General features: G+C 35.1%; 2 protein-coding genes across 2 annotated transcripts in view; one reads left to right on the top strand and one right to left on the bottom strand.

The window, feature by feature from the left end:
- HELRODRAFT_174556 (hypothetical protein) overlaps positions 1-7,422 on the top strand; it is a gene marked incomplete at both ends in the record, with an annotated part of 12,679 nt that extends 5,257 nt beyond the window's left edge. The window contains 18 exons of the mRNA XM_009022004.1: positions 177-285; positions 419-483; positions 596-680; positions 885-1,042; positions 1,450-1,987; positions 2,065-2,249; positions 2,358-2,520; positions 2,722-2,864; positions 3,105-3,516; positions 3,704-3,795; positions 4,138-4,177; positions 4,697-4,803; positions 5,219-5,926; positions 6,094-6,183; positions 6,358-6,572; positions 6,845-6,897; positions 7,044-7,132; positions 7,279-7,422. Coding sequence (XP_009020252.1) covers positions 177-285; positions 419-483; positions 596-680; positions 885-1,042; positions 1,450-1,987; positions 2,065-2,249; positions 2,358-2,520; positions 2,722-2,864; positions 3,105-3,516; positions 3,704-3,795; positions 4,138-4,177; positions 4,697-4,803; positions 5,219-5,926; positions 6,094-6,183; positions 6,358-6,572; positions 6,845-6,897; positions 7,044-7,132; positions 7,279-7,422 — 3,396 coding nt within the window. The remainder of the gene's footprint in view (positions 1-176; positions 286-418; positions 484-595; positions 681-884; positions 1,043-1,449; positions 1,988-2,064; positions 2,250-2,357; positions 2,521-2,721; positions 2,865-3,104; positions 3,517-3,703; positions 3,796-4,137; positions 4,178-4,696; positions 4,804-5,218; positions 5,927-6,093; positions 6,184-6,357; positions 6,573-6,844; positions 6,898-7,043; positions 7,133-7,278) is intronic.
- Positions 7,423-8,979: 1,557 nt separating this feature from the next.
- HELRODRAFT_81462 (hypothetical protein) lies at positions 8,980-13,933 on the bottom strand (the record flags this gene model as incomplete). Its single annotated transcript, XM_009022003.1, has 14 exons — positions 8,980-9,033; positions 9,173-9,290; positions 9,534-9,635; positions 10,357-10,482; positions 10,772-10,881; positions 11,173-11,241; positions 11,333-11,414; positions 11,500-11,613; positions 11,877-11,974; positions 12,555-12,662; positions 13,010-13,123; positions 13,228-13,317; positions 13,579-13,672; positions 13,860-13,933. The coding sequence occupies 14 exons, from the start codon at positions 13,931-13,933 to the stop codon at positions 8,980-8,982; spliced, it is 1,353 nt and encodes a 450-aa protein (XP_009020251.1).
- Between the last annotated feature and the right edge of the window lie 3,128 nt (positions 13,934-17,061).

Below are 17,061 nucleotides of genomic sequence, written 5' to 3'. Positions count from 1 at the left end.
AGACGACGATGATGATGGTTATTCGAATGAAGAAGAAGAAAGATTATATTTTTATACAATGAAGTCATTTTGAATGACTCTCAATATGAAAATTGTGTTGGCTTAAGACAAAACTTACACACATGTACAAGCAGTCACACATACATACGTGTACACACACACACAGAAACAAACAGACAAACAAACAAACGTGCATACATAGCGACAAGAACAGTAGAAAATCAAGAGAGACACATCTGATGAAGCAGTTGAATCTTTTACTGAAAGAACATCATGGCTCTTCTGGTAGATGCACTTTCACTCCTTCATTTATTCATTCACTCCTTCATTCATTCACTTCTTCATCCATTCATTCATTCACTCCTTCATTCATTCATTCATTCATTCCTTCTTTGTTCGTCCATTCATTTTCAACCAGACCCATTGTTACCGGTACTAACTCACCTCATCAAGGACATAAAGTCCTTCGATGTTAAGCAAGAGGTCTGTTGAATAATAATAATAATTATAAATAATAATAATTATAAATAATAATAATGATAATTATGTATAATTATAAATGATAATAATAAATGATAATTATGATGACGATCAGGCCTTGGGGAGGATATTATCGTATAAGGCAATGACGAGTTCGAATGTAAGAGAGTTGTATGCTAATGTCATCAACAATGTAATAGGTTGTTGTTGTTATTATTGGTATTTGTTCTTTTATCCATTCATTCATTTATTTATTCGTTCGTTCGTTCATTCATTTATTTGTCTGTTCATTCACCATTTTATTCATTTATCAATTCATTCATACGTACATACGAACATTCACTCATCACTTGTTCGTTCATTCTTTCTTTCATTCATTTATTCATTCATTGATTGATCAACAGTTCCTCCAGCGCCCCCACCTCTTCCGCCCACCATGGACCAAATAGAGCATCCGACAGCAAAAAACTTTAAGCATCACTTGCGATTTATCATATCTATGCTGAACGTTTATGATAGCGTAACCATGTATAACAATAGAACGGGCGGTAATAAAGATGAGGTCGACGACGATGACGATAATGATACTAAGTGTCATGATAGTGATACTAAAAGTACTGATGATGATACTAAAAGTGTTGATAATGATACTAAGTGTCATGATAGTGATACTAAAAGTACTGATGATGATACTAAAAGTGTTGATAATGATGCTAAGAGTGCTGATGACGATGCCAGGAGTGCTGATGACGATGGTGCGGATAAAATTGTCTCTGGCGATAATGAAGAAGATAAAAAGACGATTTCTGACGGCCGTAATAGTGTTGAACAGGTTGATGTCTAATTAATTGATTGATTAATTGATTGATTGATTGGTTAATTGATTGATTGATTCATTCATTCGTTAATAAATTCATTGTATCAAATCCATCAATGAATCAATCTATCAACCAACCAATCATATAACAGACATTGCTAACTGTTTTTAACTTGGATCAGTCAGAAGCGAGAGAGGCCACCCAGGTAATAAGGAGACGATTAGTCGTCCAATCCCGAATCTCGTTATCCAAGTCTTCGGCCAATCAGAAATCAGTATCATTCAAAGAGGCAGAACTCTATCCGTTCAGCGATTTCATTTCTTGTTTTGAATTAGTGAAGAGAAGCAACAAAATGGCGGCCGTTACGTCGTTGGTGGAGGCGTTGAAAGACGAAAATGACAAAAAGACAAAAAAACATGGCGGCGATGTTGCTGATGATGATACTTATGGTGATAACGAGGACGGTGATGGGGGTGATGTGGTGAGAGGTAAACAATTATACAGTGGTAATGGTGGTGGTGGTTCGAAAGATTTGGAAAAGAGAAGGAATAGTGATGACGATGAAAAAAAAATGACCCTTGGTGATAAAACCGGTGATGGTGATGATAACAAAGTTGATGGTGATGATGATGCTGATTACGTCGTGTGTCTCAAAAGCCATCTTAATGAGGGCAAACTCTTCAATCTAGGTTTATTATTACTATGATTATAATATTAATTATTTGTGTTATTATTACATCATCATCATTACGAACACTATTACCAGGGCAATTTTTGTTCAGCAATGCGTTGTCCAACAACTCATCGACCAAGGAACTAGTGAAACTTTTATTATCACCTTTATCTCTTACGTCATCGTCGACGTCATCGCCATTTCCGCAGCAGCAGCAGCAGCTGTCGTCGCTATCGTCATCGATGTCGTCACTGGCGTTTGCCGCTGATGATATCTTGGTTAGTTTTTTTCTTTTTATGACGATGACGACGATTAGGAAGAAAATGATGAAGATGGTTCTAACCAAGGTTATAATACACGCACACACACACACACACGCCTCACAGAAATGTCTTCTGACTTACTTGACATCGAATGACGTCACTCTGACGTCATTATCACCAGCATCAGCATCGGCAATAACATCAAAAACTCAGATGAAGTCAATGTTTATTGGAAATATCAAGAGACTGTTTACATTTGTTGCCTCTGTTTTCCAACAAGTTCAAGGTCGCAATTATTATAATTAGTATTATTTATTATTATTATTTATTATTAATATAGTTGTTATTGTTATTATTAAATGTTTTCTAATTAGTTATCGCACTGACGTTGCATTGCATTAGCAGACATCTCATCAACCATCACAGCCCTATCTTAATATTTCTATTCATTGACCTTAACTTTTTACTCCAATTTTTCACCCTCAAGCTTCGACCAATCAGGCGAGAGATTGCATGTTGACTGACAAGATGTGGGAGGATATCGTGAACGTCTGCAGCCAATCGGAGAACATCTTCAGCTCATACATATTCATACTGATCGGCAGATCTCTGGCGTCTAAATACGAGGAGGTGAATCAGTATAACCCTGCTAGTACTGCTGCTACTATAAATACCACTGTAGTATTCTATTACTACTGGTACAACTACAAATAATAATTAAGACAACAGCAAATGTACTGCTTATGTGAATTTATGCGAATCAGGGCAGGGACCTTCTTGCATTCAAACCCGGTTACTGCAACAGTAGTACCAGCCTCGTTGACACATTGACCACCGCCCATTATTATTATTATTATTATTTCTACCCAGCCGACGGGGGTGACGCAGGACTGGGTGGATATAACCCTGGCCACAGAGAAGTGGCAGAGAGTGTCGAAACAATTCCAGGACCTACTTCTGCTGGAAACCCTTTTCAAATACACCCACGCAAAATCATCATCGTCGTCGTCGTCCTCCCACGCCCCTCTGCCCCCATCATCGTCAACGTCTTCATCATCCACTCACGCTCCACCATCAACCTCCAATAACACGACATCGTCATCATCATCGTCGTCACGTGCAAAACGTGAAAAGAGGAATGATGTTAGTAATGATGGTGGTGGTGGTTTGGACAGGGGTGGTGTCGCTTTGAGTGGCTGTGCGAGTGGTGGCTCTGTCGGTAGTGCAGCCGTACCGGAAGTGGTTACTGTTTCCTTGAAAAAAATTCAAAATGGCGGAAGGGGTCAGTTTTTGTTTATTTATCCCATCATGACCTAAATTTGCAAAATTCATCCACATACCTACTTAATATCCGTATAATTTTTCACACACATGCAAGTTAATTACCATAATTTATTCACTGACCTACTTAATATTCATGATTTCACCACGCAGCTAACTATGATAATTAACATATTTCATGCACGCAGCCATGCTACCGGAGCTGATTGGCAAGTGGCTGAGCAGGACGTACATGCCGGCAGCGGTGCTTCAGAACGTCGACAAATATGGCCGACCTCTGGTAGATGACTTCACCGTGAATTACTTTTCCAGGAAACAATCAACGTCTTCGTGGTCATCGCCATTTTGGTCACCGTTATCATCAGCTGATCGGCGAATGATGGACGAGATATCGGGTCGGTCGGTTGGATGATTGGTTGGCTGACTGATTGGTTGGCTGACTGATTGGTTGGCTGACTGATTGGTTGATAAATGGAAAGATGAATGAATGATTGGATACTTGTTTGAATGAAAGAATGATTGTATGATTGATTGATTGAATAAATTTACAACACCTCCACAAAAGGATTATTAGGCGCGATACAGCAGCAACTACCACACACCTGCCATCCATTCGCCATAGCTGCCAATACTGCCTGGGAGTTCCTCGTTATGTGGGATAGGTCAGTTGGCTGGTTTTTTGATTGCCGGTTGGTTGGTTGATTGATTAGTTGAACTGATTAAATATAATCGATTAACATTTCTGTTCAATTAAATAACAAAACAAACAGTAAACCATTCATACAATCAATAATTCAACCAATCAATCATTCAACCAATCATTCATTCAACCAACCAATCAATCCACCTATCAGAGATGTGGAGCTGACAGATTGTCTGCAACTAGCTTTAGATTATTTGAAGAAATGCGATTGGGACCCACTAAAAGATGGTTTCATTCCTTCAGTCACTCTGTCATTCATTCATTCATTCATTCATAAAATTATTCGTTCAGTCACAACCGATTGATTGATTGATTGATTCATTCAGTTATTTATACACCCACTCATACACTGATTCACTCGTACTTTTCACTCAGCATTTGTTGATCTATTCATTTATTTTTTCATTCATTCATTCATTCATCTATTCATTCATTCATCCACTAAGTCATTCATTCATTCATTAATTCATTCATTCAGGGCTCTCGGTAATGATGTGGCAGATGTTCATCGTCAAGAGACTGACCTCTGCCGTCATGTTGACCGAAAAAGTTGGCAAAGCGCCAAAAGATAGACTGATAAGAAAAGTTTGCGTCGGATGAATGAATGAATGGGTGAATGAATGGGTGAGTTAGTGAATTACTGAATGAGTAAATGAATGAGAAAATCAAGGGTGAATTAGTAAATATATCTATGAATGAGTGAATGTTCAGTTTGCTGATGATGGTTAAATGGTTGATTGATTGGTTGATTGATTGATTGACCAATCAGGAAGTAGGCATGAGTGAATCGGCCTTGATGAAGTTTATAGAATTCACGGAAAACTTTTTGGTTTATCTAAACTTTGTTAGTGATGATTATGGCGATAATAATAATAATTAATAATAATTTATTCATCCACCTTTTTATTTTCTTCGTTATAATTATTGTTATAATAATTATTATTATTATTTGTCATATTATAATTCATCCTAAGATAATATTTTTAAAATTTTTGAAAAGTCCTCTCACCCCGGCTACGACCTGGACGACCCGCACGACGACGATGGCTTTGTAGCCAACTCGGCATTGGACGACATCACCACACCACACCTCAAACAAAAGGAACGACGCAACGCTGCCATGATCATAAAAATCACCCACTGTGAAGACGTCTGGCAAGAATACATACTTCCTAATTCCTCTTCTGGATCTACTATTACTACTACTACTTCCGCCGGATTGATGTCAACGCTCTTCTCTAAAATGGAGTTATCATATCTTGGTTCTTCCTTCGTTAAATCTGGGGCGTCGTTTACTGGATACTCCTCTGGCCTGACCGGTTATTCATACTCGAAGACTGCTCCCGGCAACATGGGATTCGCGTATTCGAGTCTTTCTTCAAACAAAAAAGGATTTGCACATCCGGTCACTACATCTGGTGAGACGGGGGGATTTACCTACCTGGATGCCGCCTCCGCCAAGAAGGGATTTGTACATCCGAGTGCTTCTCAAGACGAACCTGATGAAACAGAGTTAGAAGATTCGGATAGCCCTATAGGTACATTGCGGAATGCAACTTTTGGCGCTATTTCCGGCAAATTGGGATCCAGCACATCCCTGGTCGAGTTGGCGCTGGCTGGAGGAGGTGTGTATGACGAGGCGATGGTGAAACATCACGAATGTCTCTGCCTGATCATGAAAGCTGTACTCAAGTTGGGATTGAAGTCCGTTAAGATTATGGGACTCTTTGATTCTAAGGTTGGTCGGTCGGTAGGTTGGTAGGTAGGTTGATTGGCTGGTTAGTTGATTGTCTCTTTATCCGTCTATCAAGATACTCATTTATCTTCAGACCAATTCATCCATCTACCCATCAACCCACCCATCCATCCATCCAGGGTCGAACTAACTGCTTCAAACCTCTCACTCACGAATATCCGCTTCCGTTTGACGTGCACGATGAGACTGTCATGGCGTGCAGATTGGAGGTTCGTGCTTTTGCCGATTTTTAAACTGGGATTTTAAACTGGGAATTAAAGATTGTAAACTATAATTAAGCCATTAAACGAACAGCCGAATGATTATTGTGGGTTGTTTAAATTAAAAGTTAAGAAATTGTTAATTGAAAATTAATCAAATAAAAAAATATTTCTCCACCATAGTTCATAGACCGCCTGATCTCTAGTTCAATCTCCACGCTGGGTGATTCCGGTGTGGACCCCTCCCTCAAATGTTGTCCTAGGACCTACCGGACCACCGTACTGAAGAAAAAACCGGATCCTAAACTGAAACAGTACCAGGAGTGGCCGGATGCTATCCGTAAACTCTGTCATTTCCTGATGTGTGATACGGATTATGTGTACTGGAGACAGGCAGAGTTGTTGTACCTGCATGGATATGATTATATTGCTTATGAGGTTAGTAGGTTGATGGTTGGCTGGTTGATTGGATGGTTAATTTGTTGGTCCGTTGGTTAGCTTTAATGTTTGATTTTGTTGAGTTTGCGATTGGTTGTTTGAGTGAGGTGGGAGTTGATTTATGAATAGGTTGTTTGTTTGATTGATTGATTGACGGATTGATTGATGGATCGATTGGTTGATTGATCGACTGGATTTGTTGCTATTTTTGAAAGATTCTGCCACAAGTTAGAGATAAGGATGAATTGATCAAGAGACTGTTCTTCATATCTGCTTATAGATTTAGTTAGTTGGATTAGTGTTTTTTTTTCAAATTATTATTATCATCTTTGCTACCTTTAGTTTCATCGTCATCATCATTATTGCTGTTATATCATCATCATCACCATCATCACAATAATCATCATCATAATCATTATCGTCATCATTAGAGCCGGCGTTATTCTGCAAAGACAAGATGTTGCATCTGAATCGATTGAGCATGTGCTCAGTAACACTGAAGAACTGGCTTGAAAGAATTGTAAGTTTGTCTCTGTATGTCTCTCTCTATTCCTTTCTCTTTTCTTTCCTTCTCTTTCTCTCTCTGTGCGTGTGTGTGTGTCAGCCATCCTTCCAATCATCATAATCATCATCACAATCAATGACCACCATCGTCACTTTCGCCAGGATTCAACTTTCCACGTGGCGACAGTCCCATTGGCATTCACGAGGGAGCTGCTGACGTACGTGATGCAACATCTTCCGGCAGACGGCATGGAGTACAGGCTCTCCGAGGAGATGATGAAACTCTGCGGCGATTACTCGCGATGATCATTAAGGAAATGACGTTATCGTCCTGCTGCTATTTGTGACGTCATTGCGATTATTATTATTATTCTTTACTATTATTATTATTAGATGATGATGATGTCATAACGAAATTGTGTGTAAGTCACGAATGTGCGTGTGTAAGCCACGAATGACGTCATTATCGTCATCGTGACGTCACTATTATTATAATTTTTATTATCGAATGGTGTGCCGTAATACGAGCCAACCAAAGAAGCAAGGAGATTTTGATGGCATTTGGGTCGCGTACATGCAGCTATACGAAATTATCATCGCAATCGTCGTCCTCTTCATCACCATCATTTATTTATGACGTAATTTCATTTATTTATGACGTAATTATTATAATAATAATTATTAATTCAATTATAATTATTATTACTATAATTTTTTCCTGTTCTACTTGATTTGGTGGCCATAATTTATTATATATATATATATCCGTATATTATATGATATATAATATATATATATATATCATATAATATATAAAATATATATATATATATATATATATAATATAATATATATATCCGTAAATTATGTAACGTAAGCTAAAGATACACACGCACATGTACACACACACACACACTTATACGCACATACATAAACATACACACAAACAAAACATACATATAAATATAAATATGATTTTAACCATGTGATGAACGTGAACTCACTTAGTTCGTTAGCCTCCATGACAAGTGAAATAAAATTATACAAAATGCACGAATGATTGAATGAATGATTGAATGAATGAATAAGTTAATGAATGAATGAACGAATCAACTAAATAGATGAATGAATGATTAACATAAACGATTAACAAATGAAAATATACACAATAAATGGTTTTCAATTTCTAAACTTGCACGTGTATATAAATATATATGTGTATATATATATATAACGTATATATAGAAACATATATATATATATATAGAGAGAGAGAGAGAGAGAGAAATATATACATACTAACATATATGATATATAAATACTTAAATAAGAATAACTATGTTAAACGTTACTATACTACATGATACATACATATATATATATATATATAATAGATATATATATATCATACATATAATATATATCTATCTATATATATATAAAGTATATTGAAAAACCAATGAATCATAATAACAACAATAATAATTTAGAATATAAAATCTAGTAATAAACGATCAACGTATGTTAGCATTATGGCATAATAATTATTATCATTATTAATTAATTATTTTACGATTAAAATTACTAAATTCGTTATTATTATTATTCCATAAATATTCTCGAGGAATGTAAAAGCCCTTTAGGAATAAGATACAATTGAAATCTAAAATGTGTATAGCATATCTATCTATGTATCTATATTTCTATTCAACCTATTTTACATTCATTCGTTCATTGTTTTATTCATCCATTCATTCGTCTATCCATTCATCCATCTATCCATTCGTCCATCTATCTATTTATCCGTCTATCCATTCATCCATCTATCCATTCATCCGTCAATTCATTCATTCATTGATTCATTCATTTGGAGGCATCTTTATTCGATGCAGGTACGTCCAACTGCTTGCCTAGGTACTCCCTGGAGTGAATGATTGAATGAAAGAATAAATAAAACAATGAATGAATGAACGAATGAATGAATGATTTAAAAAAATAGATGTTTCATGATTAAAGTGGCAATCCAACCAATCAATCAACCAACTGACCAACCAACTGACCAGTTATGGACCATCAGTTTTTGAACGGCCAGTAAAGCTTCGTAGCGTACGTTCGGATCTTCGTGTGACAGCAGGGCCATTACATAAGTTTTCCCGCCAAGTTGCTCGATGACCCTTGGTTGAGATGATGATGAATGTGATGATGAATGTGATGATGATGACTGTGATGATAATGATGATGACTATTATGAAGAAGAAGATGATTGCAATAGATATAATGAAAATAATGACAAAAATAAAATTAACCTCCTCATCGCTATCATCACAAGCACCAAGACCACCAACATCATCATCAACAGTAACACCACCACCAACATCATCAATACCATCGCCATGGTCGCCACCACCCTAGCTTACGTCTTGCCATGCGGGTAGTGCCTCACGTATTCGCCCAAATCGTGGGCTGCAACAGACAATATCAACGGGTCCTTGCTTGTCTCGAGCAACTTTGCCAAAATTCTATTTAATCATAATTTATTTATTTTATTATCATAATTATTATGACTTACTTATTTTATTATCATAATTATTATAGTGTTATCACCGTTTCTGTTTGCAATTGTGATGGATGTTGTGTGTGGAAACATAATGGAGAGGTTGTTATTTGAGATTTTGTATGCAGATGATTTAGTCTTGATGGCTGATAGCATGGAAGAATTGCAGTTAAAATTTGACAGATGGAAAAGTGTTATTGAAAAGAAAGGGTTAAAAGTTAATATTGGTACTGCAGAGGGCTGAAAGAGCTATGGTGAGGATGATGTGTGGGGTTAAAGTGAAGGATAGGAGGAGTAGTACAGAGCTAATGTCGATGATGGGACTGAATGAGGACATTGTGACATTGATAAGGAGATCGAGATTGCGGTGGTATGGACATGTGTTGAGAAGGGATGAAAGGGTCGGGATTAGGCGAGCGTTGGAGTTCGAGGTTGAAGGAGTGGTAGGAAGGGGTCGTCCGCGATTGGGATGGAGAGAGCAGGTGGAGAAGGACATAGTGAAAGCGGGGTTGCGTGATACTGAGGCGAGTGACAGATGTGGATGGCGTCGAGGGGTATTTCGGTTTCATCATAGGTAGCCAAACGGCAACCCCCGATCTCGGGGAAAATGTCGTCTAAACGTGTGTTGTTGTTGTTGTATTATCATAATTATTATAATTGTTATAGTAATTATTTTTAGCGCCAACTTGAGTAGTTCAAAATTTTTTTCGTTAAGTCTTCCGGCGTTTTCGCGCCAGAACTTCTCCGACTTGTGGACAGGACTCCATTCCAGCTGGCCTGATTTCAACTCGGACGTGTACTCGTCGAATGAACTGTGATTGGTTGGTTGGTTTAGTAGGATAATGTGATTGGCTGGTTGTGAATGATTGTGATTGGTCGGTTGTGAATGATTGTGATTGGTCGGTTCATCGGTTGGCGAAGTGGGTGATTGAAATTGATTTGTTGGTTTATTGTGATTGGTTGATTGGCCGGGTAGTTATTATGATTGATTGATTTGATACTTGAGTGACTGGTCAATCAGTCTATCAATCAATCAATTAACTATCAATCAATCGATCAATCATTCAATCTATCAATCGATCGATCGATCGACTGACCAACCTCAAGTCTTGCACTTGCACTTGCAGTGTACCACTGATGAACTGGATGTCTTCCATTATGTCAATATCCTCATACTTCTTCGTCTCCAGTAGTGACAGTTGCTTCATAACCTGGACGATTTTAAGTGGTCGCTTTTAAATATAAATCCTTTGGATTGGTCGGTATTTAAATATGGGCGATTTTGATTGGTCGATTTGTTGAGAAAACCAAAATTTGGTTGGGTAATTTATATCGTGAATGATTTTGATTGGCCGATTATAAATGTAAAGTTGACTCTGATTATATATAAATACGCTCTGCGAATGAATGGAAGATTGGATTGATGAATGATTAACTGAACGAGCAAATAGAGCAAGAACGAATGAAAAAATGAATAGAGAAATTAACGAGCCAAAAGAAACCTTGCATCTTATCATCGCCAGTGAGTTATCCGTTTTGAATTCTTTCTCTGAGGGCTTTTCCAGAAGATTCTAGAAGAAACCAGAATTCATCCATTCATTCATTCATCTTACTCGCTCATTCATTTATTCATTCATTCCTTCATTCACTCAATCCACTAACTCTAAAGGTAGCGAGGATGATCCGGATGACTTTTTCCTTGGCAGCGTCACTCAGAATGTCAGACATCACTGGGATGACTCCACTCCTTGTAGTAATGATGATGAAGATGATGATGAAGATGATGACAATGATGAAGATGATGACAATGATGACACACATACACACACGCATACCTGCTAATCTTATTAGCAATGGACACATCAAATGTCAATATCCATAGACAGAATATCAGCTGATACTGTATCTGATAGCCGGTTTTGCTGTGAAGCAGATCATTTATCCTGGATGAATGAATGGGTGAATAAATAATTCAATGAATGAATAGTTGAATGAATGTTTGAAAGAAAGATTGATTGAATGAATGAATGGTTGAAATAAGTAAATACTCAGCGAATGAACGAACGTAGGAACAAACTGATCAATGTGATAATCTTTTAATTATTAACTAACCATTAAAAAAACATGACAAAACAAACAACAACAACAACAATAATAATAAATAATAATAATAACAATAAATAATAATAATAGTAGTAATAATAACGTTTCCACGCCCTTCAGTTCGACAAAGTGCTGTCTATACACTGGTAATCTCAGAAGCATCTGAAGACACCTAACTACAGATTGCAGGTATTCGTTACCCTGTAAATAATTCCATCATTATTATTATCATAATTATTATTATTCAAAAAAAGGGGTCTCATGGCCGAGTGGTTAGCGTGTCCGTCTACCACTCCCACGACCCGGGTTCGAATTCTGCAGTTTCTACAGGTTCATCCGGGTAGCCGACCCCCGGTCAACCCAGCCGTCCATCCTTTCGAGGTTGGTAAATGAGTAGACGACGTAAGTTGTAGCATGTTGGCTGGCGAGATGGCTCGGTGGTTCAAATGCTCGCTGAGTTAAACATCTCAATGGCTGTCATATACTCAGCGTATATGATGCGGTGCTTGTGCGTGCACATAAAATGCATGTGTACGTCGTGTGAAAAGGATAAACAGCCTTTGTGGCAAAAGATGGCTGCTTCAAATCAATAGATGAAGAAAAGAAGAACATAATAAAAGATATATAGATAACATAATATATCTGTAACATTGTAAGTGGTTCTGCGTATGTCAGAGCTGCAATAATAAAGACTAATAAAAAAAAAATTATAAATATAATTATTATTATAAATATAATTATTATTATAAATATAATTATTTATTATTATAGTCATAATTACCTGGGCTCTCAGTTGATCCTTTATGAGCCAGTGCAAGTAGAAGTTGAGGTCTTGAGAGGGCATGGGAATTTTGCCCCAGCAGGCTATTTTCGAAATTATGCGACTCGCCTGGCAATTTTAATAATAATAATCATAACCATAATTAATAATAATAATTATAACCATAATAATAATAATTATTATCATAATTATAATACTGCTGCTACTACAACTGGTGACGATAATGATAATAGTGACGATGGAGATGATGATGATGATGACTAACGTGACAATGTTATTTGTTTCATGTTTATTCATCAACACAGCTCTTACTATTACTACTACTGCTGCTACTGCTACTGTTTCTAGTACTACTACTACTACTACTAATAATAATAATAATAATAAATTACCACAAAAATATCACAGAATTAAACTATCTTTCCCTAAAATTAGTGCAGACGAACGACACTCACCTGATTGACGGTGTAGGAATCAGGCCTGTGTAGCATATCAAAAAATGGTTTCCATATTGATTCTTTGTTCTTCGTGGCGTACTGCCTAAAGAGTTCCACCCTTGATTTATCTTCCTGAATTGAATATTTAGTGTTTTTTTTATTGGGGACAGTTAGGTAAATACACATCGAATCCAAATATAATAATCCTCAGCTGGAGTCCCGTAACCCCAACCAACCTGAAGGATATCGTCAATTAGAGTGACCAGATACTGAACGGTTTGATCCTTGGCTATCTTGGACATCATGGAGAGTAAGGTGGCTATGCACTGTTGTAGATCATGTTGTTGTTGTTGTTGGTCAGTCAGTTAGTTAGTTAGTCAATCAATCCACAAACCAACCAATCAACCAAACAATCATTCAATAGAACCACCAACTTACAAACAAATCCAATCAAACTAACCAATCAATCAACCAATAAAGCCAGCCAACCAATTAAACTAACTAATCAATCAATCAACCAATCAAGCCAGCCAACCAATCAAACTAATCAATCAATCAATTAATCAGCGGAGAAGATCAATCAAAACCTGAGTTGGCATATTTTTAAAAGTCTCGCCCCTACTAGCTGCACTGTCCAATTTGATGATGATGTCAAACTCGTCCGGGGTGATCATTCTACCTCTGATGATGATGATGATTGTAACGATGATGATGATGGTGGTTGTGATGGTTGATGATGATGATGATGATAACAACGTGACAAAAGAAACAACAGCAGAAGCAAAACTAACTAACAACAACAATGACATTAATAATAATAATAACAATAATAATAACAACAATAATAATAAAAACAAGGACGGCTGACTGAGCATATGACTGCCAGTTGACTCTGGTGTTTCTTATCTCCATTGCCTTTGCTTGCAATGGACTTGTCGCCATAACAGCTCCTGATAAAAAAACGCAGTCGTCGCCATCACTATCATCACCACCACCCCCATCATCATCATCATCATCAACCCCAGCACCACCACCACCACCACCACCACCATCATCATCGTTATTATTAGTATTACTATCATCATCACCTTTGTCAAAATCTAAAGGCCAGTTGATGTGCTCCTTTGGCGTGATTGCGTAATAAACCTGATAGCAATCCCTTACAGCAGACACTACATTCCTATTATCACTTCTTCTAAATATCTTTCTAATCAACTTCAGCATTTCAACCGATTGATTAATTAATTTATTTTAAATTTAAATCAATCAAATTGAATTAACTTGTATATTGTGCAAGAAAAATTGAAGCAAACCTTTGTGATCGTTGCATATATATATATACATACGCACATTGGTATATAACTATATACACAAAGCATTTCTAGGTTTGGAACTTATATAACAATATATGATATATCTAGATATATATCATATCTAACTGTATATGATATATACATAAAAATATATCTATTATACACATAAATATAAACGTGTGTGTGATATATACAGATATATAAGATATATAATATATACACATACCTTACTACCTATAATTGACAAACATCTACACATGCAATTGTATAATGGATACATATATATATATATATATATATATATAGATATGTGTGTGTGTGAGTGTGTGTGTGTTCGTATGTGCATTAATAGAAAAAGAGACAAAGAAAGTGAGAGAGAGAGAGAGAGAGAGAAAGAGAGAGAGAGAGTATCCAATGGAATGACCATCAATTACAAAGAATACACAAAAGAAAGCTTATTAAACAATAGAAAATAAAAAAAAAAATTAACATTATATCTGGATGCATATATATATATATATATATATATATACTTTATAAATACATATATGAATCATATATATATATAAATATATAATAGTATATAATTATGTAAATATGTAAGAGTATATAATTCTTGTGTACAATTCTTGTAAAATTTACTCAGGGTGGCCCATTCACAAGTTTTTTTTTAACTTCTTTTTTGGTCCCTTAGGTCCCTTATTTTGAATAAACTATGTTATGTTATATATACTTATAAATAATTATAATATATATATATATATATATATATATATATATATATCAGTATATGTCTATATATACATATATAAAGCCTATATAGTTGTGTATATATATATATATATATATATATATATATATATATATATATATATATATATATATATATATATATATGTTTCTTATGTTTTTTACCTTTTCCTGTCCTTTAACAATTGAGCCATTAATCAAGCAATCAATTAATAGGGCAACCAAACAGTCAATCATTTACGAACCTAAATACATATGTAATGTATATTGTATAGTATAGTGTACATGTTCTTGTATATTTGTATTTGAATGTTATAATCATAATAAGTGTGTCTGATTGTATGTGTATGTTTGTTTGTATGTACATTTATATTTGTATGTTTGCATGTGTATGTATGCATGTATATATGAATATACATAAAAATAAAAAATGCCAACCAGCTTTCTCAAAGTCTTCAATCACGTTCCGGGCAGTTTGAACTGGTTGATCGTTTGGAATCATCATCAGCAACGCCAATGTCACCTGATTTTTTCATTATCAAATTACGAAATGTATTATATTTATTCATCTGTTATATTTATTTTTAATGTATTTATTTATTTCTATCATTGATTTTATTATTTCGAACTTTTAAACCCGACTTTTTAAAAAATCACAAGACCAGTCTAGCAGGAAGGCAAGATAATTAGCTATTCAAAGTTCAAATTTGATTACCTTAATTTTAAAATATTCATACCTCAGTCGCTTTGATCTTTAGATTAGTTAAAAGTTCAACGATTTTTATGATCTTTTTTAAGAGAGAACTAATTTGTCCAACAAAAAATTGAACTAGTCGGCGATCATATAATTAAATTGCTACAATGTTATGGTTTGGTGAAATTAGCATTTAGGTTGACTTTTCGTGCACCATAGACAATTAATGAATTCTCAAAAATTAAGTTCGGCCTTTTTTATCTACCGTAGAAAAACACAAAAATTTAGCAAACTTTTTTTGTGCTTACAAAACGACAGATGCGCGCATATATATGTGAATACATGATAAATAATAAAATTAAATTCTGAACTCAAGTTTTTATTGAGTATTATTAATAAAATTGATTACATTGCTGAATAAGTGGCCATTAAAATGCGATAATTAATATTACTACAAATACTACCATTGCTATCACTACTACTACTATTACTAATACAAGTATTACAATCAATATCGCCATACCGAGTTTGCTAGTCAAAATAGAATCTTAAACATTAATTGATGGTAAAATAAATGAATGAATAAAAGTATTAAACGTAAATAATAATGTAAATATATTTAATAGAGAGTGAGAAACATAGGAAAAGAAATAGAAAAAGAGAGACAAACAGACAGACAAACAAACAGACAGACAGACATACAACTGACAGACAGAAAGAGAATTGCTCTGTTATATTCTTCTTGCCTTTAAATCTTTAACCTGAATAAAAAAGGAAAAAATTATTGTAAATTAATTAACAAACAGCAAACAATAATAAATTTGATCAATTAACTACTACTACTACTACTGCTGCTACTGCTACAACTGTTGCGATAATAATAATAACTATAACAAGATGAATAATAATACCTTCCTAGGTAATTTTACAGGACAGGTCTTAATTTTATTATTATTTGCGTTACTATTACCATCATTATTTATATTATTATTATCATTACTACGTGTAATTTTAATAATATTATTAATAATATAATTCTTTTCAGAGATGGTCTTTCGTTTAAATTTAAATTGGTCCCTATTTAAAGTAATGCTGCTGATTTTTACTGATGGCTTTTTCAATCGAAGATGATGATGATTAGGTTGATGGTGATTGTGATTAAGTTTATTATTATTAATAATATTATTATTGTTGTTGTTATTATTAATTCTGATATTCGTCCGTCTTTCTATCATTTTTAGTCTTTTTTTGGAAGATTTTATGAAATCTGGCCTGTTCCTTTTCAAGTGTTCCTACCAAATAGCAGTTATAAT

Source organism: Helobdella robusta, assembly GCF_000326865.2.
Source record: "Helobdella robusta unplaced genomic scaffold HELROscaffold_30, whole genome shotgun sequence".
Classification (NCBI taxonomy): Eukaryota; Metazoa; Annelida; class Clitellata; order Rhynchobdellida; family Glossiphoniidae; genus Helobdella; species Helobdella robusta.
This window is presented reverse-complemented; position numbering and strand designations above follow the sequence as displayed.